The following is a 27,886-nucleotide window of genomic DNA, read 5'->3' on the forward strand; positions in this document are numbered from 1 at the left end:
CGGCTCTGCTGCGGCGTCTCCCTCTATCTCAAGTGCAGAGTACGTCAGCACCCCAGGCTTCCGGTGCACCTGGCTGTGCGCACGCACCAAAAGCGCTGGGAGCCTGAGCGTGGGTGGAGTTCAGGCAGCATGACCCCTCCCTCAAATCAAGGGCTGAGCACACAAGGCACACGTAGGCAGCAAAGGCTACGTTAGCAGGGAAAGCCGGGGCTCCGGAGGCACTAAGGTCCCAGACAGCCTAACGGTGGCAGCCCCAGGCGCCCGTCACAACAGCAGCCGAGGCCGTTCGAGAGAGGCAGAGGGTCATGCCTGGATCGGAATCAAGTGCCAAGGAGAATCCGTCCGAGAGAAGGAGCATGTAGTAATTCCGAGGCTGTTATTAATACGGTTAGAGAAGATCGGTACTGAGCACTTACAGTGCCCAGCATGTGACACTAATTCATTTAGTCCTTAATAACCAAAGCCTAAAATGTGGACCGACCTCCATCTTACAATTAAAGAAACTTAACCGCTTCAAAGTCAGAAACTGGTAGAGGTGGGGCACCAGCCCGGTCGTATCCGGTCGTATGCGCCACACACGGACTCCTGTGCGGACACCAGCACCGCACTACAGAAAGCCGCTCCGTCGCGCCAGCAGGGAGTGGGCTGCCCCTGCAGGCAGTTTCCACTCACAGGTCACCAACACTGACCCTGTTTCAAAGGAAGGCGCTTCCCACCAAGCACAGCTCCTAAGAAGCAATTTGCTTCTGAGGTCCTCTGGCTTTTTTTTTGTCAAGAGCAACGCCAAGCCCTCCATTCTACGTGAAGAGCTGCACCGGGAGTCGTAACAGGGCTTGACACTTGAACGCCCGGGGCGCAAGCAGGTGCAAGGCCCCAGGTCTTGACCTAGAGCTGATGGCTGGAGTATGCCAGAGCTGATGGTGCCCTCACTTCCCTTTCTCATAAATAAAAACATGTGTCAGTACCAGAACTGCCAGTAGTGCCTTCTTTGGCTCATAAACGGCCTGCTCTGATCCAGAGACTCGGGTACACGAGCCAGGAAATGCAACGCCAGCACAGACAGGAGAAGAATCGTGCAAAGTGGAAAGGGTGAGCGTTAGAACCACCGGGCTAGGAGACAGGCCACCAGCAGGCACGTGCCTTGCCATGCACCAAGCCCTGGCTTCACGCCCTGGCACTACATGGGAGCTCGTGGATACTGAAGCTGTGCTGTAGTGTCTCTCCCTCTCTGGGTGTCTAAGACTGGAAAAGTGGTAGAATCACACGTGGGTTTACACACACACACACACACACACACACACACACACACACCCTACTCTAGCTGACCTGCATCTAGCAGCCCGGCGGCCTTCCCGTCATTCATTCAGTATCCTCTTACCAGCCCATTTACTGAACAGCCTCACAGACACCCTAAGGCTCCCTAGACCCTGGGAAATTATCTTTGTCAGTGTCGTTAAGAACCAGTGTTTCAGCGCAAGGGCCGGCATAAGGATCCCAGTTCGAGCCCCCGGCTCCCCAGCTGCAGGAGAGTCGCTTCCCAGGCGGTGAAGTAGGTCTGCAGGTGTCTGTCTTTCTCTCCTCCTCTCTGTCTTCCCCTCCTCTCTCCATTTCTCTCTGTCCTAGCCAACGACGACGACGACATCAATAACAACAGTAATAGCTACAACAACAATAAAACAAGGGCCCCTTCCCCCGCCCCCTCCCCGGCCCTGCAAGGCCGTACTTGTTTTTCAGCTCCACGATGGCCTGCACGGTCCGGTTGTTGTAGTAGAGGTTGATGGTCCGCACCATCTTGGTCCGCTTCAGGTCCCCGATCTTCACCGTCACCTTGCTGACAGTGTGGCTGCCGATGAGCTTCACGACCTGCTGGGTGGTGGTGTAGCGCGTGTCCACTTTGATGGAAGACAGCTTGATGTACTAGACCAGGAAGAGACGCAGGGCGCTGTGTGAGCTCCCCGGGGGCGGCTCGGGCTGCCTTCCTCAAAGCCCAGCACCTCTCCTCTGCCCACGGCGAGCACAGAGGTGGCCCGTGGCGGGAAGGACACACGCCTTCCGTCTCCCTCAGGCTCTGGAAGCAAGAAGCCCACTGCCCTAACTTGTCAGGGATGCCACTTACACAAAACGGAACTTCCGGATTATTACACACCAGGCAGGGATCACTCTCCAGATAGTAGCCGTCAAACTCCACCAGGCCAGACAAGGTGCTGAGGAAGAAAACAGTCACAGCATAGTTTTCCTCTCAGAAAGCACAGCACTTCACAGAGAAGCCATGAAGGAGCCAAGGCTCAGTGTTCCCCAAAGCAAGTCACACCCTGGTGAGAACACGAGAAAACGAAGAAACCCAACGAGGTTTAGAAATAACAATGAATTCCTGGAAAAGGGCGGCAGAGGGCCTAGTGGGGTTGCACTGCCATGTGGAAACCTGAAGGATGCCATGCATGTACGAACTACTGTGTTCAGTGTCAAACGCGAAGCATTAACCCCCCAATAAAGGGAGGGGCAAAAGTAAAAAGAAAAAGAAAAAAGAAAAAAGAACAAGGACTGTTTCCACTAAGTGACATCTGAGCTGTCGGAGGTCAGCAGAGTCTTACAGCGCTGCACTAAAGTGTGATGAAGGACCAGGACACAGAACTCTGGTGCTCGGTGTGGCGTGGAACTAGACGCTGTAAGCTTACAATCTCGTTTAAGACACTATTCATAACAAATGAAAAATATTTTTTAAACATTTGATGAAGGGGTCAGCGGAGACAGCGTAATGGCTATGTGAGCGGACTGTCGTGCCTGAGGTCGTCCCAGGATCAATTCCCCACACCATCCTAAGCCAGAGCTGTGCAGTGCTCTAGTATATTAAAAAATACAACAATAACTATTATCATTATTATTACTGTCATAGCAACAGATGATAGGCCAGGAAGGTAGTGGGAGAGCACATGGCCTCGGGTCCAACCCCGGCACAATTAAACAGACAGACAGACAGCACGCTGATGACAGTAGTGCTGATACGTCACACAAAAGCATTAACTCCAAGGAGAACCACCATTTTCCGACGCTGGGGCTCTGAGACAGCTGGCAGGGGTGCCTGTCTGCCGTGCCCACGTCCCCTCCGCCCCAGACACTAGGGTGGCGACCGCGCCGTTCGCTGCTATGCCACCTGCCCCCACCCATTCTGCTCTTGAAGGGGCCAGGCCGGAGCAGTGGTACCCGGCAACGTCAGGAGACGGTGATGACAGTTCTGGGAAGTGGCGCAGCAGAGAAAGTTACACTCCTGTTCTGGCTTCCGCCATCTTTCTCATATGTAGATATATTTTTAAATGTTTTTCTAAAATTCTTACTCCAAAGAGATGGATTTAAGTACAAGGGTAGATTCATAAAGGTTGTTATGCAAAAAGACTTTCAAGCCTGAGGCTCCGAAGTCCAAGGTTCAATCCTGCACACCACCACAAGCTAGAGCTGAGTGATGCTGGGGGTGGGAGGGCGAATCTGCTGAGATATAAATTACATCTCAAGAAATAAAATTACCAGTTTAACCACTGCTCTATCAAATGTTGTTTTTTTTTAAATGCAGTCATTTTCTGTAAACTGATTTAACATTTATTTCCTTTTTAAAAAATATTTATTCCCTTTTGCTGCCCTTGTTGATTTACTGTCATAATTATTATTGTTGTGGTCGTTGTTGGATAGGACAGAGAGAAATGGAGAGAGGAGGGGAAGACAGAGAGGAGGAGAGAAAGACAGACACCTGCAGACCTGCTTCACCGCCTGTGAAGCGACTCCCCTGCAGGTGGGGAGCCAGGGGCTTGAACTGTGATCCTGATGCCGGTCCTTGTGCTTTTGTGCCAATTGTGCTTAACCCACTGAGCTACCTACCCCACCCAACTCCCTTAGATCTCTTAAAGTAGAGATCTTGAAAGACTTCTTACCAAGCCCTAGGTAACCAATCACATTCTGAGTGCCTCCCAGGGGCAAGAGATTTGCTGAGTCATACGTAAGAACCCGTCAGCGTGCAAATAGCAGCTCAGATGGCTAAGTGCACTTCAGATAACTTTTTTTTCTTTATTCAGTAAGACAGAGAAATGGCAGGGGGGGGGGGGGCGGGGAGAGAGAGATACGGATAGACAGACACCCGTCCTACGTGCTTTCCCGCCCACACCCGGGTCCTTGCGTACGGTGACGTGCCACCACCCAGCCCGCCCCGCACTTCAAACAGAAAGCAGCTCACCTGTAAATGTTTGAGTTGGGATGGTTGGTCAGAATATGGTTTTGAGTCCGCAGAATCTCCACAGCCTTCTGTGAATATTCCTTCAACTAAAGCAGAAGTCAGTAAAGGACCACAGTTAGAAGCCTGAGAGAGTCAGCGTGGCTTTGCGGCCGAGACTCCGACAGAAGCAGGTCTCAAACCCTGCCCTGTCTCCCACCTCCCAGGTTCAGCCCAATGGCCGACCAATCAACGAAAAGGTTCTGTCTCCTTTAGAATTTCTCACAATTTACTGTCAAGTGTAAAACCTTAACTCCCCAATAAAGAGATTAAAAAAAAAAAAAGAAAAGAAAGTAAAAGAAAAAAAGAATGCCACAATTTTAGTGACAGTCCACTTTTCAACCCTGTGAACAGGAAGAACAATTTTCTCTTATGATGGAAACCTGCAACAGCCACTCAGCTGCCAGAGAGCGGGCGAGCTCAGGACACAGGCAGGGCCGCTGCCAGCAGGACTGGAGCGCGTGCTCCCCAACTGCTTTACGGTATGCACCTGGGGCCCTGCTTTACGGACCTGTCTGCTTTCCTCGACCAACTTTCACCGCCTGAACCCAGTTCACACCTACTATCTACGTGGTATACACCTGGGGGATCCAGAGACTTCAGCTATCTGCCTTGTATCTGGCTTGGTTATATTTTAGCTCAAGAAGGAAAAAAAGGTCAACTTCTGCAAGCAGGTCTGAAGGGGGGAGGGGAAGGGGAAGGGGAAGGGGAAGGGGGAAAGGGGAAAGGGGAAAGGGGAAGGGGAAAGGGGAAAGGGGAAAGGGGAAAGGGGAAAGGGGAAAGGGGAAGGGGGAAAGGGGAAGGGGAAGGGGGAAAGGGGAAGGGGAAAGGGGAAGGGATGGCTGGTTACCTTCTTCTCTGTCTGTTGTGTTTTCAAGGAGAAATATCCTAGTAGGTCCACAAACTGGGCAGCCTTCCGCCCGTAAGCTGGGAGTTCCGGCCAGATGGACCACATGAGGTCTAGGAGAAGCTCCTGCTGGGACTTGCTGGAGTTCCTGCAGACAAAGAAGTGCGGCTGTTAGCCGGGGAGCAGAGAAGGAAAGTCTCGGGCTGGGGAAACAGCATATACAAAGGTTTCCTTCTATTGATGTATTTATTTATTTTATTGCCACCAGGTTTATGGCTAGCACTTAGTGTTTGTATGACACTTAATTCACCACTCCCAGTGGTCATCCCTCCTTTTTTTTATTTGACAGGACAGAGAAACTCAGCTGGAAGGGGAAGAGAGAAAGAGAAGACCTGCAGTCCTGCTGCGCCACTGCCTGCAGGTGGGGAGTGGAGATCTGACTTGGGTTCACACTGCGCACGGTAACGGATGCACTCAACTGGTGTGCCGCCACCTGCAGAAAGCCTCTTACACCTGAGGCACCAAAGGTCCCAGGTTCAATTCCCATCACCACCGCAAGCTAGAGCTGAACAGTGCTCTGGCGGACACATGCCCACACACACACACACACACACACACACACACGCGTGGCTGCTGTACCTTACTGATATGGCTAAAGTGTTATTTGTAACGGCTCCTCGCTCCCCACGACTGACCCGGTGTGACTAGTTTGATTCCTGTTGACAGGTGACGCTGCCAGACTTGCACCTGCAGTCCTTCCCCACCTCAGGAGGTGAGCTGTTCCCACCACTCAACACTAGTAAGTGGCGAAAGAGAGTCTCCTCAGATTGGAGGCAAGCCGGTCTTTATAAACCCGTGCTGTTAACAGCCTTCTTTTGACTACTATTATTTATTTATCAGATAAAGAGACAGAGACAGAGGGAAGAGTGAAACAGAGAGGACCAGAAAGAGAGACGCCTGCAGCCCTGCTTCACCACTCCTGAAGCTCCCCCACTACAGGTGGGGGCCCGGGGCTGGAACTCGGGTCCCTGTGCATTGTAAAGCGTGTTACACCTCAAGGAGGCGTGCCACCACCCAGCCCCTGTAGCCACCTTCGTAGTGTAAAAGTGGCCACCACTTGCTTATGACATACGCTTAACAACCAAAAAGCAGATCACTCAAAGCAACCTGCAGTAGCGACTGACAGACACTGTGGCAGTGAGCGTGTGACAGTAAGTCAAGGCAGAGCTCTGACCCCCATAGGCTGACAACACTCAGCCAGGACCCTACCTGTAGATATGCAGAGTGAGGCAGTGGGCCTGCCAGCGCACTGAGGAAGAATTGGACTCCAACAAGAAGCAACGCAGAAACTGGACCAAGGTCTCCTTATCTGCGAATCTGTTCAGCTGGTTCACCAGGGCTGTGCACAACTGGTCCTCTTGGCTTCCTGAGCTCTCACCTGGAAGACCGGGGCAGGGCTGAGTCTGGCAGCAAGAAGGCAGGACTCGGGCTCCTACAGCAGTGCCGCAAGGGGAGCATTCCGCCCATCTCTACAAGTCTCAAGTAAATGGTTTTAATTGAAAATAGCTTTCAATTACTTACTGGGGGATAAACTGCCCCAAATGAGCTGTATAATAACTCTACACCAAAATCACCAAACAAACAAATGGCACAGTATAAAACCCCTATACAAACCTTGCAGTGAACAACTAGCTCGGAGCAGAATTTCTTGAAAAGTCTGCTATCCAATGACCCGGAAAGTAGTGAGTGCATCCCGGTGCTGGACTCTCAAGCATGAGGCCCTAAGTTCGAATCCCCACATCACATGTGCCGCCATGACGCTTCTCCTCCTCTCTCTAATAAATACATTTTTCTCACAATAATCTACTAGGGAAGACAGTCTACATTCCTGTAGACCTACACGGCGATTTTTGAACACTGGGGGGAAATCTGAAGCACCCAGGCCTCTCTCTCCCCTGCCCTGCCCTGCCCTGCCCTGCCCTGCCCTGCCCTCCCCTCCCAGATCTCCAAGAACCACAACAAACAATGAAGCAGAAAGGCCACCAGCTTCCTGACAGTAAAGGTCAAATAAAACAGCGGATACTGAAGGACTACCACCAACTTAGTTAAAGAGAGAGAAATAAAAAAGCTCAGCAAAAAACTGTTTGATGCACTGTGACCTCTCCTACTCCTGACACCCGGTATGGAAAGCTGTCACCTTCCACATTACTGAAAAAAGAGCAAAAGTAAAAACTACAAGGACTGGCGTGACTTCAGCCTTTCCTAAGCAGACTACATCACGGAGAGAGAGGGCTGTTGGAAGAGTCATGGCTTACTCGCATGATTCTGCGTAGAAAAACACGGCGTGACTTCTCCGATAAGCCAGTATTTCCAAACAGGTTCGAACACACCAGCCTGGCTACCAAGACAAGAGGGTGGCTCTTACCTTCCTTCTCCTTCTCCTTCTCCTTCTCCTTCTCCTCCTTCTTACTCTTCTTAGTGGATGACTTTGACTGTGTGGCGGCTTGTCCAGAACTGGCGGCCACGGAGGCCGAGGAGGAAGCGGCGCTGGAAGACGCTGCAGAAGCCGCCAGAGCTGCGAGCACCTTGCTGCCGCACAGCGCACAGGAGAGCAGCTGCAGCAGCACTGGACACACGCCCTCGTCCACCAGGAAGCTGACTTGCAGGAGGAAGTACAGGACGGCTGGAGACGGAAGGCAGTGGGTCAGCTCTCAGGCGGCACCCCAGGAGGCTGGCGCGTGGCATGAGAGCAGGAAGCAGCTCGTCGTGCCGGTGGCTGCCCTGTGCCTCCCGGCTTCCCCGTCACACTTCCCGCCGCTAGGCGGGACCAAGAAGACTGCTTATGCTACGTGGAAACTGCCAACGGGTGTGGGGACAAGTGGACAGACTAGTGCTGTCCCTGGCCCCGCTCGAGAATGAGACTCGGTGTTGAGCATAATTTCCACAGATCTGCAGGCCAGATAATTAGTGTGTGCCCTCTTATTAAAAGCAGGCACCACTCTGGTACAGGTGCTGCCAGGATTGAACTCAGGACAGGGATTGAACTCTCCTGCTTGAGAGTCCGATACTCTACCCACTGCGCCACCTCCCAGACCACTCAAGTTTTTATCTGGCCCTTAACTATTCCTTTTAGCTTTTTTTAACCTTCATCTTATTTCTTACATTCTATTTTTATTTTACTTATTTATTCGGATAGAGGCAGAGAGAAATTGAGAGGGGTGGGGGAAGAAAGCAAAAACAAGAGAGAGTCGCAGCTCTGCTTCGCCGCTCGTGAAGCTTCTTGCCTACAAAGAGGCTGGGGGCTTGAACCCAGGTCCTTGCACAGGTAGTGCGTGAGCTCCCGGGCGTGCCTCTGCCTGCCCCTCGCGTTTCTCTCCTTTGCTAGATAGCACTGCCTGTGTGTCTGGCTTTGGCTGCATCCCCAGCGCTCAGCTTAGCGCTCGGCACACAGCAGCTCCCGAAGCAGGGAGTACTGAGTAGCAACAAGTGGGAGGAGCAGAAGTGCTTACAGTCATCTTTGATGCAGAACTTCTGCCAGTTGATGGTTCGCTGAGCAGCGATCTCTGCACAGGCTTTCAGGTGCTCCATCTGAAAGGAAAGGCCCCCCATCAGAATACGTCACCAAAGGGAGCCACGCCTGCTCCCTGAACGGCCATTCTCTGCACCTGAGGCAGGAGGCAGTGAACTGAACAGGGTCCTCTGTGCGCCCGTGTCCGATAAACCTGGGCTCAAGGCCCACACGTTGGAGCCGGACTTTCAGTCCCACGAGGGCCTGTGTTTGCAGCGTGCTCAGCAAAGTGGCAGCAAAGTCGTGGCCTGAGAAACTATAGCCCCGTTCCCATTTTTCTTGCAATGAGCACGACATGCGCCATCTCTCAGCACTGAAATATTCTAAGTGCTCCTTCATGACGTGTGCCACTTATTTCCCAAAGCCCACACATTTCCGGGTGTGGATGTGAGTATGTCCACCACAGTCACTTAATCGTATCCAAGGACAAATGTCAGAGGCACACAGACATCAAGGTGACCTAGCCCATGATATGACCTAGTGACGCTGGGGAGAGTCCAAGCCACCACCAGCCCCTTCTAACGGCAGAGCTGAGGGGACACCGGGACCTCAAGCCAGTCACGGAACAGCGCCCAGGCAGGTGCCACGCCCGCCCGTCTCTAAGCACTGCACGACCCCGCTCCTGCAGCTGGGCCCCTCGTGCGCCTGGCCCTGCCACCCCCTGGCCCGCCGTACCAAGCTGATGAGCGTGTCGTACTGCAAAGCGGAGCCGGAGCTGGCCGTCACCACACCTGCGCGGAGGAACACCCCCTGCTCCTCCAGCAGCTTCTTGATGCCTCGCACGTGCGAGTCCAGGCTGTGCAGGTCCCGCAGCTGGCGGTACTTCTCCTTTGACCCACAGATGAAGAGCAGGAGTTTCCGGACTTGACGGCGCACAAATGGCGTTTGTTGGATCATCAGGTACTTGAAGGGAAAACAAAGCGTCAGCGCCCCGTGGGCTGGGTGGTGACACACCAGTCGAGTGCATGTGTTACAGTGTGCGGGGACCTGGGTTCAAGCACCCAAATCCCAGCTGTAGGGGCAAAAGTTCACAAGTGAAGCGCCCCTCTCTCTCTCTCTCTCTCTCTCTCTCTCTCTCTCTCTCTTCTGTCTCTATCCAGTAAATAAATTAAGTAAGAGTCGCCGACCCTGACAACCCTGGCCCGTTTCTGTATTGGTCAGGGTACCTTCAATTTTCATGAATTATGATTAAGCACTGGTAATAAGAGACAAAAGCCAAGCTACTTTGTCATGGTCAAGTCAGTCTGGGGTTAGAATCCTTGACAGGGAACAGGAGAAGGAAAAGCACAGAAAAGGGGTGGGGGGGGCGGGGCGGGGCGGGGAGCGACAGCCAATATTCCACTCCCTTCCAGAACTGTTGTAACTGCACTGGCTCCCGCTGACTGGTTCCCTCTTGGTTAGGTTCTGCCAGTGGGGAGCATCACTAGAAAGAAGAATTCTGGAAACCAAAAGAAGAAAGAACTTGATTCTGAAGGGCTAAGGCTTACAGCAAAGTGGGGTCAGGGCTCTTCTGACCAGCAGGAAGGACTACAAGAGCGAGAGGAAGAAGTCACGAAGTCAATCACGGTCCAGGTGTCCTCTCCTGGACTGGTGTGGAAACTTCACTCACCTCCGAGAGAAAGTAGAACCACGAATGATCAAAGACGGGAGGTGGGATTCGAGAATTCGTGTCAGCAATCTTCTTGATTTGATACGGAAGCCTCAGTACCATTTCTGTTAGGAGCTGAGTATAGGCCTCAAACACATCCGCGGCGTGGCCCTGGGAAAAAGAGCGAGCGCAGATGAGAATCTGGAAAAGGTTCACCACGTACATGCTGTGGAGTTGCTGAAGGTGTCTTTCAGAGTCAAAGCGACCAATGACTGACAGTTTAGATTCTAAGTCCAGCGATGGCGTGCGAAGACTGCACGGAAACTGAAGGCGCCACTGCAGAAACACGCACCTCCTACTTGTCCCTGACACTAAATTAAACGTACTCTGCTAACACCTGAGTTTGAATGGGGACAATCCTGATGGGATGGCGGTAGGGAGCCTTTTCTCAACGTCAAGCATGTTCCCGAGAACAGAAACGTTCCGTGAGGACAATACACAGTCAGATACGCGAGAGGCACAGCCTCAGCTGCAGCCCTGGGTGTGCGCTACACAAGAGCAGGGCTCCCAAGAGATCCAACAGTGAGCCTGCAAGCCAGCTGCCTCCCCATGCAACATCTGCACGTTCTGGGGGCATTTATTCACAGTCCATGTCGCTGCTTCAAGGGTCTCTGCCAAGCAAGCACAAGGGGCCTATGAGCAGGAAAAGATGTTCTGAAGACAATGACTCCAGAGGCGTACAGGGTACTCGGCATGTCTAAGGAAAGGCTGATCAGATGGGATACAGCAGGAAAGCATGGAGGCTTTCCCCAGGGCCCAGTGCCTGTCGTGGTGTAAAAGAAGGAGCCGGGATTAGCTAGCTGGGGAAAGGAAGGAAGCAGAGGCGGCTCACCACATACCAAGGCGACACACCACTGGAGGGGACGTGCAAGGCTGGGTGGCCTGCGCAGGTGAGGTGGCGGTGTAGGGAGTCAAGTGAGCCCAAACTTATGGCTAGAGCTGAGCCCTCAAATCATTATCTGCCGACAGTCATGGAAATGTGCAAAAGGGGCAGCGAAGACATGACCACGTTCACACTTTACGCCTGCAGATTCCACATCATCAAAGCGATTCTGAGAACACAGTAAGAAGCACTACCACAAGCTGCCTAGCCCTCACACATGAACTCCAACACAACAGAAGCGAGAATCCCTATTCATCGAGCCTCGGTATGCAGCTCACTCAAGGTTCTCATAGAAGCCTTATAGACCAGAGTGTCTTCTCACATTCCAGGTGGACAAACTGGAGTGAGGATTCCGGTGCTGGCAGTCGCTGCCTGAGGATGCTTATTCTCAGGCTACCTAACCCTAAATCTGCCTTCTTCGCTCTTGTGTTCAGGAAGCACAGGGCGATATCTGACACACTGGCAACGCTGGCTTGCGCTGTCTCACCGCCTTCCTAGAGAGAGCAAGTATCTGCTTCCCTTCATGTCCTCCGAGCTACAAAGTGGAGGCATCAGATGAGGAGGTTGGGAGATGTGGTTACTTGTTAAATCCTGCTAAAAGTGGGCAGGGATGGGAGTCGGGCGGTACCGCAGCGGGTTAAGCGCACATGGTGCAAAGCACAAGGACCGGCATAAGGATCCCGGTTCGAGCCCCCCGGCTCCCCACCTGCAGGGGAGTCGCTTCACAGGCGGTGAAGCAGGTCTGCAGGTGTCTCTCTTTTCTCTCCCCGTCTTCCCCTCCTCTCTCCATTTCTCTCTGTCCTGTCCAACAAAGAAGACATCAATAAAACAACAAGGGCAACAAAAGGGAATAAATATTAAAAAATATCTTTTTAAAAAAAAAAAAAAAGTGGGCAGGGATAGACAGCCTAATGGTTGTGCAAAGAGACTCACTCTCATGTCTGAGGCTCTGAAGCCCCAGGTTCGATACCCTGCACAGCTCTGGTGAAAAAGGAAAAAAAAGATGCTGCAAGTAAGACGTGGCACAGAGTCTGGCTGCACAGCCTGCGGCTAGTTCTGTCGGGCCGAGGCCTCACCTTCACATACTGGCGCAGGAAGAACGGGCTCATGTCGGGGGGCGATGAAGTGCTGTGTGGCTTGAGCAACTGGCTGGCAGCCACAGGCTCCTCGTCGCTCTGCTGGCTCTTCCAGTAATCCAGCAAAGACTTGAGCACGTGCAGGCAGTAGTCCACAGCCCCAGAGCTCAGCAGGGCTGCCGCCGTGGCGCTGGAGATGAGGGACGATGACTGGGGGGGGAGGGGGGAGAGAAAGGTCACTCGTCAACACAGGGAGGAAGTCCTGTCACGGAAGGACATTATGACGCAGCCTCTCAAGTTCAACATTTTCTGACAGTCCCAGTATTTCCCTGACTCCTGAACTGCACAGTAGAGAAAACAAAGCAGCAGCAATTCTCTACTCTAATCTTCCTAACGCGTAAGCCAGAGGCAAGGAGGCGAGGATTAGAGAGCCCCTCTGTCTGGGAGGGACGGGTTTTTCTTGTTGTCCTCGGGCAACTAGAAAAGAAAGGCAGACACTTCCGAGAACACAGGAAAGTTTGCGCTGTGCCCACGGTGGGAAGTTCACAGAGCCCCACTCTCCCAGCAAGGGCTCTCCCCGCAGAACGAAGCAGGCGCGAGAGGAGCCGGGGGTGAGTGGTCGCATGAAGAAAAGAGCAGGAGAAAAGCTGCCGTGAGTAAGACCCTTAGGAGGGCCTGGCAGACCCAGCAAGCGCGAAGCTCAGTAAGACGGGACGCCGGTCAGCCTCCTCGGCTGCCTCCTCTGCTCAGTGCTAACTCATCTCTCTGCCACGCACACGCTGCTCTTACCACACCTTCTGGCAGCGTACAGGAGGAGACAGGGCCTCTCAGTCGCTCTGCACCTTGCAGAACCGGCTCCCTGTGCAGTAAGAGGACTTCAAAGCCCTTTAACCCTTTCACTGGAAGGATTGTTGGTAAAGACCAGAGCTTAGAAGGATCCCGGGAAAAGGTGGGTGGCGTCTGTGCTCCTGAAGTGGCTCTTGGGGCGACGGCAGCCTGACTCTAACAGGACTATCGCTTCCACCCTCGGTCCCACACCGACCAGCCAACCTGCTCGCCTTCCCCCGTGCCCATAGGTCAAAGCGCAAGTACCTCGCATGTGGAAGACTTAGATCCCGACTTGGTCCGGGACATGAAGACGCTCAGGAGTCTCATCACCACAAGGTGGACTTCGTTCAAGGCGCTTCGCTCATTCTTCTTGGACACATCCTGAGGGCACAAGCAGAGCCCAGCGGCTCCCCGTGAGGATGAGCGCCTGCTCAGGCAAACAGCCCTCAGGGCTGGCTACCCCAAGCCCCCAAAGCAGGTGGCGCTCCCTCTCAGGATGAAACACTGAGCCGCGCTCTCAGCCGGCCCTGCCCGTCCCGCGGGGAGCTTCTCAGCGCTACCTTTCTGTCCATGCCGAGCTCGGCGGTAAGCTGAGACAGCAGGCTGTCCAGGGCCCCCTTGTCTTTTTCATCTTCTCCATCCAGATCTGTCGTCAGCATCAGAATGACCTGAGACACGAGAGAAGTGAAACAACGGAAACTTATTCTCGGAAAAATAACAACTTTCAACAGATTAAAAACAACAACGACAAACTTAACTTCCCTGTTGTAACTACCACCAATGAAAAGCCTCTAAAGGCCCAAGTTCAACTGTCCACAATCAGAAAAGTCGAGTTTTAGAACATCCCATGCTTACCATCAAGAAAACGTTTTGTGGGGAGGGTAGACAGCATGATGGTAAGGCAAAGAGGTTCTCATGCCTGAGACTCCAGAGTCCCAGGTTCAATACCCCCAAACCACCTAGAAGGCAGAGCTAAGCAGTGCTCAATTTTAAAAAGAAACAAACAAAAAAACCTGTGAAATCGGCACCTGAAAGGCGCCACAGCGGCTGGGTGAGGAAGTCTCCAGCACAACGTCCCAGGTTCAATTCCAAGCGCCGTATGTGCGTCAGCGGCAGTCTTGTGTTCTCTCCCTCTCCCTCTCCCTCTCCCTCTCCCTCTCCCTCTCCCTCTCTTATTGCACTTTCTAACCAAGTGCGCAGATCAGCCCTGGCTTACGGTGGTATGGGGGACTGAACCTGGGACTTGGGAGCGTCAGGCATGAAGCGTCTCTTTGCATAACCAATGTACTATCTTCATCCTACCCTCTGCCTCTCTCTCCAAATAAGTAAAACGCATTCCTCTGAAGTTTACGACACTAGCCAACTATAACCTACATTACAGCAAAGCAGAGTTTCCTGAAACCAAGCAGTGTGCTGAGGTGCAAGCTAACTAACAGCCACTTGGTTCCTAACAGGAAGGTAGCCAGTGAAAGAACAGCTGGGGAACTAGACCCTACTCCCAGTAAAACCGGGACAGCGACAGGCACGACAGACGCAGGGTGTGGAGAAGGCTGTCAGTAACTGGCTCTCTGTGCACCTCACCACATTCCCTGACTCCAGCCCTCTCACCTGTAAGATCAAGGGCCGCATACGACACACAGTCCGAACTGCCTGCCTTTATTCTACTATCCACCAGCAAAGCAAGTCTTTCCAAGCTCTGGCAGAAGTGGAGCTGGTACCAAACAGCCCAGCTGTCAAGGGAGCCCCCAGGGGAGGGGCAGGGAGCTTACCTGCATGTACGGGATGGCCCGGACACCTCCAACACTTCGTAACTGGGGCAGAGTCTGCAGCAGTCTTTCCAAAAGCATGAGACGGACCGTGTGCAGCCTAAAGTACCAGAGGGACTGAATGATGCACGGCATGACCAGCTGGGCACGGTCCCTAGGTCTAGGTCCCTGCCTGCAGAGGGTGCCTCACTGAGTTCTGTTATTCGCTACTTCCTACTTTTTTCCTCTGTGCTAATGAAAAAAAAAAAAAAAAATCACCAGGAGCAGCAAATTCAACATGGAGGCACCGAGCTATAGCAGTAAGCCTGGAAGTAATAAAATAATAATAACAGAATCAATTAAAAATGTTGGGGCCGGGTGGTGGAATCCCAGAAGAAGCGCACGCACTGCGGTGCGTAAGGACTGAGGTTCAAGCCGCGTGCCCAGCTGCAGGGGAGAAGTTTCACGCGCAGTCCAACAGTGCCGTGGGCGTCTTCTCTCTCCCTCCCTCTCTATCTTCCCCTTCCCTCTCAATTTCTCTCTATAGCCAGTAAGTAACAATAAAAAGTCTTTTCAAAACTGTCTATTTAGCACTGCATCCGTATGAAAGGAGAAACTGCACCCTGCTGTTGCTAGAATCTGGACAGAAAGGAAGCACGACAGCTGACAGTGTCACCCGCCTCGTGCGGCTACCCTTTAACACCTGTGCTCCATTTAAGAACTCTTAGGCAACCAGTTAAAATCTTGTCTTCTTAAGCTTGTGGTGTGGGCACTGCAAAGTGCCACTGTGGCTTGGGCATCAAGTGCTGAGCTCAGTCCCTGGCACAGTATATGCCAGCGACACTCCGGCTCTTATTCCTATGAATAGTAGATGCTTTCCTTTTCTAGTCTTAAAAACCTTATAGCCACCATCCACCAAGGTCAAGTCCAAGCGGATTAAAGATCTAGATATTAGACCAGAGACTCTACAGGAGAAAATGCCAGTGAAACTCTGCAGGGCCTTCGTGTCAAGGTGTATTTGGAGACTCAGCGCTGAGGAAGGAAAAGGAAGACAAGCATTTTGGAAAACAAGTGCAATTAAGTGGGATCACATGAAACTAAAGAGCTTCTACACATCAGAAGCAAATGACACCAGGATAACCAGGCAGCCCCGTAAATGGGAGAAATATTCGCACATCACACATCGGACAAGCGACTGATAGCAAACATCTATACAGAATTGGTACAGATCTACAAAAGAAAAATAACCCAATAAAAAACTGGGCCAGGGGAGTCAGGCGGTAGCGCAGTGGGTTAAGCGCACGTGGCGCAAAGCACTAGGACCGGCTTAAGGATCTCGGTTCGAACCCCGGCTCCCCACCTGCAGGGAAATCGCTTCACAGGCGGTGAAGCAGGTCTGCAGGTGTCTATCTTCCTCTCTGTCTTCCCATTCTCTCTCGATAGAGATATGTCCTATCCAACAGCAATACTTAGAACAACAACAATGAACAACAAGGGCAACAAAAGAGGGGAAAAATGGCCTCCAGGAGCAGTGGATTCATGGTACAGGCACCAAGCCCCAGCAACAACCCTGGAGGCAAAAGAAAAAGAAAAAAAAAAAAAGAATATAACTCTATGATCAAAAAGGTGATAGTGTGTCCTTTGGGACAAAATGGAAGGAACTGGAGGCGACTATACTTAGCAAAATAAGTAAAGAGATCAAAGACAACTGCCAGATGGTTTCACGCCTATGTAGAATCTAGGGATCTGATTTACTTGAACTTGCAAAAAAAAAAAAAAAATCCAAACAAAAGAGAAGCAAGCCAACTGTGGGACCTGTCAGAACTCTGGTGTGTGCTCCCTCCGGGAGGTGGGGGTGAGACGCAGAACTCTAGTGCTGGGTGTGGTTGGGAACTAGACACTGTCATCTTACAATCTTTTAACAAATAAAAATTTTATTTTAAAAAAACTTATAGGGTGTTGGCTTTAATGCCTAAGATGAGGTCAAGATTTTATTCTGCATGACTGTTTGTTTACCGTTTTCCAGGACACTGCTAAGCTCTAGCTAATGGTGGTGTGGGGGATTAAACCTGGGGTGGCAGCGGCTCAGGCATGAGTCTTTGCATATCCATTATGCCGACTCCCTTGCCCTTACTCTGCAAGAAATTTAAGCTGATAATTTCTCATTTGTTGAATGAAAAAACTTTTCTACAATTTCTACCATTCACTTGGCTGTCCTTGCATCATAAGTCAGTCTTAACTAACCATCACTTTTTAATTTGCTTATTAGATAGAGACACAAAGAAAATGAGAGGGAAAGGAGACACACAGAGGGAAGAGACAGAGACACCTGCAGCCCTGCTTCACCACTCATGGAGGTTCCCCCTGCAGGTGGGGCCAGTCCTTGCACACTGTAATGTGAGCGCTTAGCCGGCTGCGCCACCGCCTGGCCCCGTTACCGTACCTTTATAGTAAGCTAAAGTTGTGTAATGTCCTCTAATTTTGAGTTTTCTTCAATACAGCCTTAATTAATCTTAGTAACTTATTCTTCCAATTAGGACATAAAGATTTCATACTGGGAGCCGGGGACACAGCATGATGCCTCTACAGAAGACTCTCGTGTCTGAGGCTCTGAGGTCCCAGGTTCAGTTCCCAGCCCCGCCATAAGCCAGAAATAAGCAGGGCTCTGGTCCATCTCTGTCTTTCAGTAAAATACAAGAACAAGGGCCAGGCAGTGGAGCGCCCAGTTAAGTGCACAGAGTATTATGTGGAAGGACTCACACAAAGACCCGGGTTTAAGCCCCTGCTCCCCACCTGCAGGAGAAGTGCTTCACTAGGGTGAAGCAGGTCTGCAGGTCTCTCCCTCTCTCCCCTCCCTCCTCTCTCAATTTCTTTCTGTCTTATCAAATAAAAATAAGTATTACAAACAAATTTACTTTTTGATGCCCTCAGGAAGTGTCTGATGCCTGAGTGAGCTAGTGACAGTTTTTACTGAGGGAAAAATCACTGAGTTCAAAATGCTGATTCATGGTTTCTATGCTAATGCAGTAATTGTGAGATTCAATAAATTTAACAAACGTTTTACTGTAACTGCACTTAAGAAATTTTTTATGTTTATTTTCCCTTTTGTTGTCCTTGTTTTTTTGTTGTTGTTTGTGGTGGTGGTGGTTATTGTTATTGATGTCGTCATTGTTAAGACAGGACACAAAGAAATGGAGAGAGGAGGGGAAGACAGAGAGGGGAGAGAGAAAGACAGACACCTGCAGACCTGCTTCACCGCCTGTGAAGCGACTCCCCTGCAGGTGGGGAGCCGGGGGCTCGAACCGGGATCCTTAAGCTGGTCCTAGTGCTTTGCGCCACCTGCGCTTAACCCACTGCGCTACCGCCCGACTCCCCCTAACTGCATTTTTGGATTTTTATTCTATCTTTCTACTCACCTTCTGCTGAAGTGTACACTCACTCCAACCCAGTACCAAACATTACCAGGCTTTCTTGAGGCCGCATAAGGATTTTACAGGTTGTCCTCAGTGGTATTTTCAGACATGACTGTGTATCATGTCTGTGTTACTGCCCCACTGCCTCGTAAACTGACATACTGAAGAGGAAGCTGCTTCTATCATGCCTGACCACTGCTGAGACTGTCATTTATAAAGCAAATGACACAGAGCAATTTAAAGGTAGTGACGAAACGAGACCTGAGGCTTTCTAACCACCACTCTCCAGTGACCGCAGGGGACCCTGTCGTCACCCTTGTTTACCAGAGTGCTCACTGCTCTCTTCTGGCTCATGGTGCTTGCAGGGGATTGAACCTAGGACTTTGGAGCCTCAGGCATGAGAGGCTTTGTGAATAACCATTGTGCTACCCCTGCCCTTAAGAGGGAATTTTTTTTTTTTTTAAAGATTTTATTTATTTACTCATGAGAAAGACAGGATGAGAGAAAGAACCAGACATCACCTCTGGTCTATGTGCTGCTGGGGACTGAACTCAGGACCTCATGCTTGAGAGTCCGATGCTTTACCCACTGGACCACAAGGGGGAAATTTTTAAGAGAAAAAGCACTTGCTGTCCTCTGTGGACCTGCCAGGATATGGCCCTGATCAAGGCAAAAAAGAAGGGTCTGGAGCAATTTTCAACCTGGGAAGCTTCCTGAGTTTACTGCCTTTTTATTTTGAAAGGAAAACATTACTAGTCTACATCTTTCAAGTGAGCCATCATTCTACTCCTAAAATGTTTTCACAGAGAAACGTGTCTGAATAGCTCTAGAAATGGAGCAAGGGAAAACTCGTTGGACTCTCCAGCATGTGGTCAGTCCCCAGCATCACATGTGCCACAGTGATGTTCTAAAATCTCTCCCCCACAACTTCCTCTTTTATTAGGAAACATACATGTGTTTTGCCTGCAGGGTTATTGCTGGGGCTCAGTACCCGCACTACGAAACCACTGCTCCCGGCGACCATCTTTTTCCATTATTGTTTTTGTTGTTGCCGCTGTCGTTGTTGTTGGATAGGACAAAGAGAAGTTGAGAGAGGAGGGGAAGACAGAGAGGGGGAGAGAAAGACAGACACCTGCAGACCTGCTTCACCGCTTGTGAAGCGACCCCCCCTGCAGGTGAGGAGCCGGGGGCTCAAACTGGGATCCTTGCATGAGTCCTGGCGCTTCGTCGTACTATGCGCTTAACCTGCTGTGCTCCCGCCCGGCCCCAGAAATAAAATATTTTTAAGATACAAAGGAAAGCCTCTGCGCTGCAGCGCCTGGGCTCTGACCTGTTGCTAGTGTGAATATCTCCTTCCCCTTCCCCTTCTCCTTCTCCCTCGGAGCCATCTCCTTCCTGGTGTCCAGTGGTCGTGCTGATGGCCCCGGTGCTGGAGCTGACACTTCCCGGTCCAGCCGGATGTCCCTCCGCGGCGGCATCACCGTAAGCGCTGCTCCGGCCGGATACTGGAGGGCAGTCAAAGTGGCACAGGTCAGCCGGCCCCAGAGCAGGAGCAAGTCTGAGATACCCGAGGCCGGCGACGGGGAGAAAGGCGGCAGTGCGCGGGATCTGTCCCCTTTGCTGCGCGGCTAAACAGAGACTGGCTCACCGTCCAGAACCTGGCCCACCCGAGACGGAGCTGCTTCTGCGGCAGCTCCATACCCTTTTCACCTGAGCACTCAAGTTTCTCCCTGAAAGGACGCTCTTTAGTCCCAGCTGCTGAGACAGTTCCACCTCCAGAGAAAAGGGGCACTGAGCTGAGCACCCAGAGATTGTCAGCCACTCTCCAACCTCCCCCACAACAAGCATTCTAGACCCAACTGTAGCTACAGGCTGATCTGTATGTAGGATCAAATCAAAATGGCTTCGTCACCTTTCCCCATCGAGCCCCACCCTATCAGCTAGTGTCGTGCTCTGCTGACACGGCAAGTGACCGACAACAAGACAGCCAACAGAGGCAGCCAAGTCACAGCAGGGCAATTCAAAGTCACGCACGCCAGGACCGCTTCAGGTTGGCCGTGGCTTGGCACCGTGCATGTCATCATCTGCTCCCACTAATGAGAATTAAAAGTTGCCTATAAGCCGATGAAAACCTCTCCTGGACAGTGGACCTCTCTGCCTCACACGCTCTCTGCCTCTCTGTCTCCACAGGGGAGGGACGGCAGCACTTTTCTACTTTTCCCCCTCAAGAGCACTGCTCAGCTCTGGCTTATGGCGGTGCTGGGAACTGAACCTGGGACCTCTGGGGCCTCAGGCTTGAGAATCTATCTGCACAAGCACTAGGCCACCTCTCCAGCCCACCTCAGAAATACTTCGCACTCAGCACCTGCGATCCCAGGGTGAGGTCACATGAACTCCCAACGAGTACCCCAACCCCTGCTGACACCAAGCCCGGGACCCCCGTCAGCATTCCTACTCTGTCCCCACCCGCCGCCCGAGGAGGTTAGGCCCCCAGCCACATTACCACTGTGCTCGCCAGCCACTGAATCCACTGCACTGCCCCCGCTCTCTGAGCCCACACTACCACCGTGGTCAGCAGGCGAGGTCCGGAGGGTGGAACCATCAGTCGCCGCTGTGCTGCCTTCGTCGTCTGAGGCTGGAGCTGAGAGAATAACAACCACGGTTACAGATTAAAAACACAACAAACCCACAAAGAGAACTCCAGTGGAGGTGAGAGCATCAGACCACACAGTGCAGAGTCCGTGATGGTTTCTGTCCCGTCACCGAGGGAAATGGGGGGTGCTTCCCGGCCGCTCCATCCTGACAGGAACGCGCACGCACGCACGCACGCACGCACGGGGCGCACTGCTAACAGCACTGAGACGCAGTGGGGCCCAGGAACGCGCACGCACGGGGCGCACCGCAATGGAGCCCAGGAACGCGCACGCACGCACGCACGCACGGGGCGCACTGCTAACAGCACTGAGACGCAGTGGGGCCCAGGGCACTGGGCATTTCCTTCACTGCCACATCACAGGACAAGGAGCGCAGCGCAGAGTCCACGAGTCTGTGGCGTGGACGCTCAGTTTCCTAGCTCAAAGGGTTCACGGCCAACATCGGGTAGGTGTTACCGACACCTGCTGAAATGGGAGGCTGGAGACTACCACTCAAAGCACGGAACCCCAAATTTGAATGAGATTTGGCTCGAGGTCAATTTGTGATGGAGTCAGGGGACCTCTGATCGTGAGCTCTTAAATCATCCCTGCCTCTCCTGACAGGCTGATCCAGAGAGGAGCTCGGAGGGCAACTCCACACCTTGTAATCATCTAATGAAGCAAGGAAATTCCCCAGAGACAGCCACAGCATCCAGGGTCAGGGCTGAGCTGAGACAGGAGGGAAATGTTGGATGAGACACGCGGGAGAGGAGCGCCCAGACAGCCACCGAGCACAGCAGGGACACAGCTGCACGCACAGCAGGGGCCCCGGGCCTGACGGCAAGCGCAGAGACCTGAGCGAAGCAGGCAGCCACGGAAGCAGGCAGGAGGGGCAGCCCGTTCCTCCCGGCCCACCTAGCCAGGGTGGACTTCCCAAAAGGAAACAGAAAGATTACAAGGACGGGAAAACAGCCTCTACACTCAACCCTTAAATCACGCAGGGTTTGATCTTCAGGTGGACTACTGAGGCGCTCCACTCTCTATTGGGCCAAAGTTTCTAATCAAGAAACGACTGTCTTCTTATCAGAGTCAGAAAGAGATCGAAAGTAAAGACAAAACCAGGCCTGAAGGTTTCCTGTGCATTCTGGACCTCCCCTCCCCCGTTCACAGATGCCCACCGGCTAGCCACGCCTCTCCCGACTCTCCCGCGCTAAGGGAGAGGACAAAGATGCAAAGGCACGCGCTCTTTTCCTGACTCCTGCTGGCAATGTCTACAAGCCTAGGAACGCTGCTGGCAATCCCGAGGAGCAAGTGACTCGAGCCCTGAGGCTGGTCCCCTGCATGCTGCTCTCCTGCTCTACTCCTGGAGAACTAGCTGAAGCCAGGCAGCATGCAAGGTGGAGGGAAGCAAAGCCAGGGTCCTTTAGCCAAGCCGCAGCACTATGTGCCTTGCGCACCAGACTTCTAAAGCCAAGGCAGAAGCAGGAGGTCCAGGTGGCCTGTCAAAGCAGCTGCCCGTCGTCTTCTCACAGCACCGGAAACAGGCACGAGGGCCTGCGGGCCCTGAGCCACACTCCTTGCTGTGGACAGTTACCTGATGCTGTGGTGTCAGAGAGGGTTCCTGCGTCCAGAGAGGAAGAGCTGGGTGCCTGGCCGGACAGCCCCAGGCTCTGCAGGCCCAGAGCACTGCTGCTGCTGCCTGGGGAACAAGTGGAGAGTGAGCACGGCATCGCTTTCCAGACCCCGTCCACGCCACTGCTTTGGCCACCTACTGCCCTTAGCAGTTAAGCTCACCAGCATGGGACCCCTCTGGCCTAAAGGAAGCCGACAGCCACTGCTGTCCACCCACCACATTCCATCACAGAGATGGGGGGAGGCTTCCTTCAGCTCCAGCAGAGGACACAGGCTGGAGGACTCTGACAGGGGCAGGCAGGCAATGATCCGGAGAAAAGCGCACTGATAAACTTGACACTGGCTCTCAGACGGCAAGTCCCACCGAGCCCCTCTCACTCTCCACCTGTATCTCTGCACAGCCCTCACCCAGATCAGCCTCTCCCCAAATCTGGGGACGAGCTAAGTCAGCTGGGTATCAGTAACTCCAAACCCTCTTTCTCAGGTAAGGCCAGTGGGTGGCTGTGCTCCCGGCATGGTGGCCTTCTACCTTGTTGGTCCTGCTGCAGGCTTAGGGCAATGGCTAGTTCAACCATGGTCTCGTCATCTGCATCAGGCGGGATGTCCAGCATGGGGGGGAACCCCTCCGCGCCTGCCAGCAGGGCCTCCAGGGGAGAGGGGTTGCCATTGTTGACATTTTCAGCTGTCTCCAGGACCATCGACTCAGACTGCAGAGAGAAAGCTCTGTCAGTGCCCCAGGTAAGGGGGGGCTTTCGAAGTCCACCGAGTAAGAGCTGGAGGAACACGTCCGGATTCCTCCCCTCTCCTGCCACCAGAGACTCACCACCATCTCAAAATCTCCATGGTCCACCTCACTCTGCTCCTGGCTCTCCTGGCGAATGTGACCACCATTCGGAATCCCTGACGACTGCATTTTCTCATCTGCGTCATCATCGTCCTCATCATCCTTGTCTCCTAAGTCAGAGAAACCCGTCACCTGAAGGGGCTTGCTCTGCTCACCCTGAATCTCAGCAACAAAAGCCCAACACAAGCTACGCACACCCTGTGCTCCAGAGGCAAGCCCCAGGGCTCTATGACTGGCCTTGTTCTCTGGCTTTGGAGCTAGCAGGATCTGGAAACGGGGATTGGCGGTGACGGCTGCCCCCCCACCCTCGCCCACCCCCACCTAAGGAAAAGATTTCTCCAACTGTAATAGCAGCAACAACAGCAACAAATCACTCCGAAGAGATTGCCGTAAAGCAGGGACATTTCAGACCAACGAGCCCCACCTCCAATCAACTCTCAGGAAACCATGTGTGAGCCAGAACAATGTAACTGAGCCAGTTGACCGCTCGCTCTTATGGTAGGCTGGCGTGTCACTTCACTACTTTACTCCAAACAACCAGGTCAGTGACCGCTCGCCCTCTCTTATGGCAGGCTGGCGTGTCACTTCACTACTTTACTCCAAACAACCAGGTCAGTGAGATTTTTCACACTACGTCGTCATTACGAGAAAAGCCAGAGCTGAAACGGAAACCATCAAACGGAAACTGAGGTTATACCCAGGCTGCCACCTGTGTGATGGGACAAGAGTTGCTAACAGAGGAAAACACAGATTAGACTCCTGATTAGCAAAAGATGGCGAGTCACGTCTCCCACTCAGTGGGCTCTGGAAACACATGGGCCTGCCCTAGTCAGAAGCAAACTACCTCCTCACCAAGGAAAAGGCAGACCACACTACTGCCTAGCTCAGGCAGGCTGGGATGAGACACGGTGTGAGAAGCGCAGGTTACGCAGACTCCTCTAGGCCTGGATGGTGCCACGCGGCAACCACCAGTCACGTGTGGCTACTGAGCTCGTGAACCTGGCTGGTGCAAACAGAACATGACGTCAGTGTCAACTGGGAGATTTGGAAAACCACAGGGAAAAAAAATCCATAAATAATGCAGACTTTGTAATGTTTGCATTGGTAACCTGCTAAAACTTATACTAGATTTAATTTTGCATATTTCTTATTTCTTTGTAACCTATAATGTGGCTAAAAGAACATTTTAAATTAAATTTTATTTGAAACTTACTTCTAAAATAAACCAATTAATCAGAGTTATAAACTTTTAATAATACTGATCAACATTTAGATAAATTAGAACTGTTTTTTCCTTTCAAGTTCAATGCTCCGCCCTTGACTTGTGCTTGAAAGTGTCCCTAGGGAAACGTTTGTGAACTTTGCTGTAACACTTGCAGCTGACGTTAGAGAACACGACCCTGTCAGGAAACAAAGCAGACCCTTAAGGAAAAAGCTTCTATGTCAAGAAAAGTTTGTTTCTCCTGAAAAATAGCTGGTTTTCATCTTTATGGGCACTGTGACTTCTTGACTGACTTCTTGTTTCTGCACTGGCTCTTAGGAAGTTCCCAACCAAATATCAGATCTGTACAAGTAACCACACAGAACCTTATGGTGGACTCTTCTTATTTTCTTGGCTTGCTTTTCTGACCATATCTTCACTTTTCCATGAACTTGACGGGTTTACTTTGTAAGACTGACTTATTTTTTTATATATATTTATATTTATTTATTCATTTTCCATTTTTGTTGCCCTTGTTTTCATTGTTGTTGTTGTGATTGACGTCGTCCTTGTTGGATAGAGAGAGATGGAGAGAGGAGGGGAGGACAGAGAGGGGGAGAGAAAGACAGACACCTGCAGACCTGCTTCACCGCCTGTGAAGCGACTCCCCTGCAGGTGGGGAGCCGGGGACTCGAACCGGGATACTTCTGCCGGTCCTTGCGCTTCGGGCCACCTGCGCTTAACCATTGTGCTACTGCCCGACTCCCAAGACTGACTTATTAACACCAGGAAGGAGACAGAGAAGAGGCCACTGGAGAATGGCTACGGCGTGAAGGGCAGGTGCCAGGGTTAAGCTCAGGCCCTGCAGCGCCAAGTCCCGGCTCGAGCCCCGTCGCACTCCACAGCCATCATGTGCTTTTCCTCACACTCTTCAAAGAATGAAGGGAGTGAAATGACAAACGCAGAAGGAAACATCTCCAGGACCGCGGTCAATAGGAACAGTGTACCCTAAAGTCACACCTCCCTCGGCCCCTCACCATACACCCATGCGTGCGAACACACGTGCAAGCATGCACACGCAACCCCCCCTCCACCCAGACCCAGACCTCACATTACCCATTGGAGTGTTGCTGCGAGGAGAAGAAGGCAATGTCACGTGTCTCCGTTTGTTCCTGGGCCTCAGGACTCGGATCAGAGCTTGTTTACAAGAGAAGCTCACAGCCGGATCCTAGGTTGAGAAGGGGACTGTCAGGCGGGAGGTTTCGCGTCATTCGTGGGCTATCTGTAAGTCTGTACATCTCTCTCTGGGGTAAATCATACACACAGCAGTGCAACCTAGCCCTCTCATCGGTGCCCGATGACCAAGGTCACGAGTTAACCCCATTTCCAGTCTGGCACGGTGAACCCAGGCCACCACAGTCTCGTATCTGTCCATAGCGACAGACGGCAGGTCTGTTTCTCCTGAAGTCACCCTGGCTCTCTTCACCAGATAATCAAGATCAGCTTAGTCTGCATTAAAAAAAAGAATCCCTGGGAGCAGGGTGTGATGGTGCACAGTCATATGCCCATTCGTACTGACCATGGCCTACGTGGCAACACTAGTGCATTCCCTGTGATCCAACATGAATAAGACGGACAAAATCCATCACTCTAACATGAAGTAAGAGCTTCAACTTTTGGTTAATATTCAAAAGCTTTCCAGTTCCCTTCCTTGATCCCATTAACTGAGTGAACTTTATAAAAGATGTATCCTTTTATTATTGAGAGAGCCAGAGCATCGCTTTGGCGCGTGTGGCGTCCAGAGTCCGCGCTCAGGACCTTACACCTGCTGGTCACGTCAGCTCTGCCGCTATGCCAATTCCCTCGTCTCAACCAGCAAGCCGGTAAAGGGCTTTCCCCCGGCTGGGGTTGGCGGCACGTACAGGGCACAGTAACATCTGCATGTAGATCTTGGACGCGGTGTTGATGCAGTCGAGCTCACAAGTGCAGAAGCCGTGGATGATGTCCACCAGAGCGCTGACAGTAGCTTCGATATGAGTCAGGCCTAAAGGGGAGGGAGATATGCTGAAGTGCGGCTAACCTCATACCTGCATTTACGTCAAGCTAACAACCGGATGACAAATACGTAATGCAGCCTATCAAAATGATTTGATTTGTTTTAGTAATAACTTACTCATCTCCAGTTTGCCCTCACAAGTCTTTCCAAATGTCCTCCACCACAGAAAGCAGCAGCTGTCTGCACTCTGTGGGTCTCAAGACACTGCACAGATGTCCCTCAAGTCACAGGTGTGATACGAAGCATCACCCTGACATGCCTTTTTAGGCATCGTCTTACCCCCCGACACAATCCTTTTTCTTAAATACTTTTTTACCATTCTCTTTATTTAATACTGGATTAACTAAATACAGCCAGAAATTGAGAGGGAAGGGGGTAAAAAGAGGGAGAGAGGGAGAGAGACACCCGCAAAACCGCTTCACCACTCGCAAAGCTTTCCCCCTGCAGCTGGAGGGGTTCAAGCCCAGGCCCTCGCGCCCTGTAGCGCGTGCGCTCTACCAGCTGCGCCAGCACCCAGACCTCCCCAGCATCTTCAAACAGCAACCAGCACCAGTGCTCCAGATGCTGTTCCGGTCCTTAACCTTCTATCGAAATTCTGGACAGTGCGAGGAATTACCTGCTAAAGGCAGCAGCAACTTAGAATAAAATAATTCTCAAATTGGCTTTATTACACTTTTCTTAAGACAAGAATAAACACACCACCGCTAAGGAGACACACGTAAAAAGTATCTCTCTGTGTGAAATATTCAATCCTATTATAAAGAGAAATCATGCCCAAAAAAAAAAAAAAAGTACTTTACTGCAACACCGACTGCTAAATCCACATTATTAGGAACACTGTGTTGTTCTCACAGACTTTTACTTCCCGTTAACTTGGGAAGAACTGGAATGTGAAGGCTAAGGACTACGGGTTCGTCTTGGGTTCGCTCTGTGCCCCGGTCGGCATGATACCTGGCAGGCAGGCGGGCGCCAGGAAGGCGTTCTTGGGTCTGGATGCGTGGAGTTTCCAGAAGTGGCCCACCAGCTGGGTGATGGAGCTGCAGCAGTCTCCTTCCAGCTGCTTGTGAGGGTCTCTCCTCTCGGCCGCTCCTTCTGAGCAAAAGAAAGGAAACTGCTAACGGGCCGAGTCTGAGACGGGACTCAATTTGTTTTAAGGTAGCTCAGGTCAAGGAAGCTTGCCTGGGGAGGGAGTTTCAAGTGGGGCCCCAATCAATATGCCAACTATCCCTAGACTCCAACAGGCACATCTAGGAAAAA

General features: G+C 52.0%; 2 protein-coding genes and 1 long non-coding RNA gene across 3 annotated transcripts in view; 1 reads left to right on the forward strand and 2 right to left on the reverse strand.

The window, feature by feature from the left end:
* MRTO4 (MRT4 homolog, ribosome maturation factor) overlaps nucleotides 1-27,886 on the forward strand; it is a 366,835-nt gene that overhangs the window by 208,093 nt on the left and 130,856 nt on the right. The gene's annotated exons all lie outside the window — the stretch shown is intronic.
* Nucleotides 1-27,886, reverse strand: part of UBR4 (ubiquitin protein ligase E3 component n-recognin 4) — a 151,596-nt gene that overhangs the window by 42,627 nt on the left and 81,083 nt on the right. Inside the window, exons 53-73 of the mRNA XM_060200953.1 lie at nucleotides 27,581-27,721; nucleotides 26,496-26,617; nucleotides 25,690-25,801; nucleotides 23,352-23,482; nucleotides 23,058-23,235; nucleotides 22,491-22,595; nucleotides 20,767-20,904; nucleotides 19,594-19,768; nucleotides 14,875-14,971; nucleotides 13,666-13,773; nucleotides 13,370-13,486; nucleotides 12,278-12,487; nucleotides 10,280-10,429; nucleotides 9,346-9,573; nucleotides 8,612-8,690; nucleotides 7,528-7,785; nucleotides 6,372-6,540; nucleotides 5,106-5,250; nucleotides 4,220-4,305; nucleotides 2,117-2,204; nucleotides 1,724-1,917 (exon numbers count right to left, since the gene is read on the reverse strand). Of these exons, the coding sequence (XP_060056936.1) occupies nucleotides 1,724-1,917; nucleotides 2,117-2,204; nucleotides 4,220-4,305; nucleotides 5,106-5,250; nucleotides 6,372-6,540; nucleotides 7,528-7,785; nucleotides 8,612-8,690; nucleotides 9,346-9,573; nucleotides 10,280-10,429; nucleotides 12,278-12,487; nucleotides 13,370-13,486; nucleotides 13,666-13,773; nucleotides 14,875-14,971; nucleotides 19,594-19,768; nucleotides 20,767-20,904; nucleotides 22,491-22,595; nucleotides 23,058-23,235; nucleotides 23,352-23,482; nucleotides 25,690-25,801; nucleotides 26,496-26,617; nucleotides 27,581-27,721 (3,031 nt within the window). The remainder of the gene's footprint in view (nucleotides 1-1,723; nucleotides 1,918-2,116; nucleotides 2,205-4,219; nucleotides 4,306-5,105; nucleotides 5,251-6,371; nucleotides 6,541-7,527; nucleotides 7,786-8,611; nucleotides 8,691-9,345; nucleotides 9,574-10,279; nucleotides 10,430-12,277; nucleotides 12,488-13,369; nucleotides 13,487-13,665; nucleotides 13,774-14,874; nucleotides 14,972-19,593; nucleotides 19,769-20,766; nucleotides 20,905-22,490; nucleotides 22,596-23,057; nucleotides 23,236-23,351; nucleotides 23,483-25,689; nucleotides 25,802-26,495; nucleotides 26,618-27,580; nucleotides 27,722-27,886) is intronic.
* On the reverse strand, nucleotides 27,277-27,571 carry LOC132541176 (uncharacterized). Its single transcript, XR_009552348.1, has 2 exons — nucleotides 27,430-27,571; nucleotides 27,277-27,360 (listed from the first exon to the last, which is right to left on the reverse strand). It is a non-coding gene; the product is annotated as an uncharacterized LOC132541176 (long non-coding RNA).

The sequence above is a fragment of the Erinaceus europaeus genome, chromosome 11 (genome assembly GCF_950295315.1).
Source record: "Erinaceus europaeus chromosome 11, mEriEur2.1, whole genome shotgun sequence".
NCBI classification, from domain to species: Eukaryota; Metazoa; Chordata; class Mammalia; order Eulipotyphla; family Erinaceidae; genus Erinaceus; species Erinaceus europaeus.